Below are 2,820 nucleotides of genomic sequence, written 5' to 3' on the forward strand. Positions count from 1 at the left end.
TTCCAGGGCCCATGGTTATTGCTGCTAATGGAAGAGTTCCTCCAGCTCTGAGAAGGAGCACTTACTGCAGATGAACGTGCAGCAGAGACGAACCAAGCATGGGCAGCTGTAATGATGAACCAAGTATGAGGAGCTCTAATGAGCAGAGTTCCTGCTACCATTCAAGCAGGACAATATAAAAGCATCTCACAGTTGTGTTTTCACTGGGATTGAAGTCATATGAAGTAAAGAAAACCAATTCCTTGGTTATTTTCTGTGGGGGTGGATTCTCTTGTTTCTAAAGGTGATTGCTCTCTTCAGCCACTGGGGCTGCACTGTTACTGCAGGCTCCTCTGGGTTTAGCTGTCTTAAGACTGATTTCTCTTACCTGGCATCTGAAGCATTTCAGTGTTTAAGCTTTAATGCTTCCTGCCTTTGGGAATGTGGTTGTCTCACATCCTCAGTTCATCTCAATGTGTTCTGGGTAGGCACCGAAGCAGCATTAATAACGCTAGATAAATGCTTGAGGAGCAGTGTAATTACCCTTTCCCCTTCTTGCCAGTAAAAGGGAATTGCTGGCAAAGAGTGCCATTTTCCCCGCTTCCTCTGCCCAAGCTGTATGAAACTATTACCCCAGCATTAGAAACAGTTGGACGTGCTAATCAACATAACAAAATTAATGTGTAACAAATCAAATGCCTTGCTGCATTTCTTTTTCCTTTCCATAACATTTGAGTGACCGAGGGCACAGAGGGCTGATGGAAACCCTGCCGAGATGCTATCTTTTCCTGCCTTGCCTGTGATTACTGCTGGAGCAAAGGTGCTCAGAGGGCCCTGTAGCCCTGCCCAGGTGGTGAGGACTGTACAAGCCTAGACACACTTTAAGACCTTATCGCTCTCTACAACTATCTGGAAGGAGGTTGTAGTGAGGTGGGTGTTGGTCTCTTCTCCCAGGTTACTAGTGATAGGAAGAGGAAATGGCCTCAAGTTGCTTCAGGGGAGGTTTAGATTGGATATTAAGAAAAAATTTCTTCACTGAAAGAGTGGTCAGGCATTGAACCAGGCTGCCCAGAGAGGTGGTGAGTCACCATGCCTGGAGGTGTTCAAAAAACATGTAGACATGGCACTTCAGGGCATGGTTTAGGAGGCATGGGGGTGTTGGGTTGCTGGTTGGACTTGATGATCTCAAGGGTCTACTCCAACCTTGATGTTTCGATAATTCTATGACTCTGTGTGACTATTTCTGCAGCAAAGTCCCTGACCTGCCTTTGGTCCATGTAGCCAGCATGTCTGACAGTGCTGGGGAAGAAACTGTCACTTGGGGCTGTGCTCTGCCCACTCACCCTCTCCATGCCAGCAGCCAGCATGTGTGTTGGCATGGGTGCTCATGGCTTTGGGCATGAATGTCCTGTGGGGCACTGGTGCTGGGTACCTGTCCCCTGGCTGGCATGCAAGTGCCAGCTGGTGAACAGGAGATGGGGCTGCAACCCTGCCAGAGAACCTGACCTCTCATGGGCTTTGTTGCTTCACTGCTTTTCCTTTTCTGTCTGAGAGGAGGGATGTTCTGGCAGGGTGGAACAAGAAGGGGAATTGAAAGTCTGGAAACTGGTCAGATTTAGAGTCTGAGGATTAAATCACTGCTAAACCCTCCTTAAACCTAAGGAGCTTTACGTCACTGCACTTACACTACATTTATGCAGATGTAACTCAATGCAGGGCAGGAGTCTGAGCAGAAAAGAGAGTATTGAGCCCATGTCCGAACCTCCTAGGATGAACTGTAGTTAATAATTCAGAGGCACGACTTCAGATTCATTTGTCTGATGACAGAAGAGTAGCAAGCCAGTGAATTAAGGAAAAAAACCACACACTGCAATACAGTGACATAAAAGCAGGAATCGATTATATTTGCGTTCTGCCAGTTCACGTGAAAGGAATCTGCTGAGCTTGTCAAAGACTCTAAATAATGACCTTTTTGACCCCTGTGCTCAACAAATCATTTATTTTCAACAAACATTTTTAAGGTCTTGTGCTGACTACAGCTATTCTGAAACCTGGTAGCAGAATGGTTGTCTCCTGCAAGTTTCATGGATGCAATGGGGGAATTGCTGCCTGTTTGTCACTTTCAGTGATCTGGTTATTTCCAGTGGGGGACTTGGGATGCAGACCACATTTGAGGAGACAGTTTACCCAAGCAGGTATGTACTTGGCATCTTTACACCCCATGCCCCACAAGGTTGGGTGTACTGGTGAAACAGGAATGGCCATAAAGATCTCTTGCTTCTCCAGGATATCTAAGAGCTCCGGGTGAACCTAACATTGGCTTTGAAGTATTTGTACTGGAAGAAATCCCAAATTATCATTTTTGGTAGCCTGTGAATTGTTTGCATCGCTGAAGTTGTCTGTGAGAGTCTTGTCCACATGCACTGTTTCTGCTGGCTACAATGGTTTTGAAGCAATAATACGATAGACATGGCCAAGCTTTTTAAACCAGCATGGGGCTATGGATGGAGCTTTCCTGTGCTGCCCAGCTTCACATCCCAGAGGGTTTCCCTAGATGCGAGAAGCCACCTGCGTGCTTCACCCTGAGCAATGAAAAGGGTTGACCTGACATCCTTGAACCCTGCTCGGGCTCCTAGGACCTCCTAGGGCACCAGGCTGTGGGAAATAAAAAGTGGTTGTTCCATTTGCTTTTCAGCTGTTCACAGCTTGCTCAGGGGTGGTTGCAGGCTGTCTCCCAGGCTCTATTTCACTCTATAATTTTTATGAAGGTCTAATTTGATCTGAGCTCAGGGATTATAGCTTCCCTGCTATGGCATGTAGTGTGATTGAGATTGTGTGTAT

At 46.6% G+C, this 2,820-nt stretch overlaps 1 protein-coding gene across 1 annotated transcript in view; it reads left to right on the forward strand.

Moving 5' to 3' along the window:
* The window catches only part of ST6GAL1 (ST6 beta-galactoside alpha-2,6-sialyltransferase 1), an 87,622-nt gene extending 87,384 nt beyond the window's left edge, over positions 1-238 (forward strand). Inside the window, exon 7 of the mRNA XM_064457310.1 lies at positions 7-238. Within this exon, the coding sequence (XP_064313380.1) occupies positions 7-74 (68 nt within the window). The 3' untranslated portion in view covers positions 75-238. The remainder of the gene's footprint in view (positions 1-6) is intronic.
* Positions 239-2,820: the final 2,582 nt, after the last annotated feature.

Source organism: Phalacrocorax carbo, chromosome 7, assembly GCF_963921805.1.
Source record: "Phalacrocorax carbo chromosome 7, bPhaCar2.1, whole genome shotgun sequence".
NCBI classification, from domain to species: Eukaryota; Metazoa; Chordata; class Aves; order Suliformes; family Phalacrocoracidae; genus Phalacrocorax; species Phalacrocorax carbo.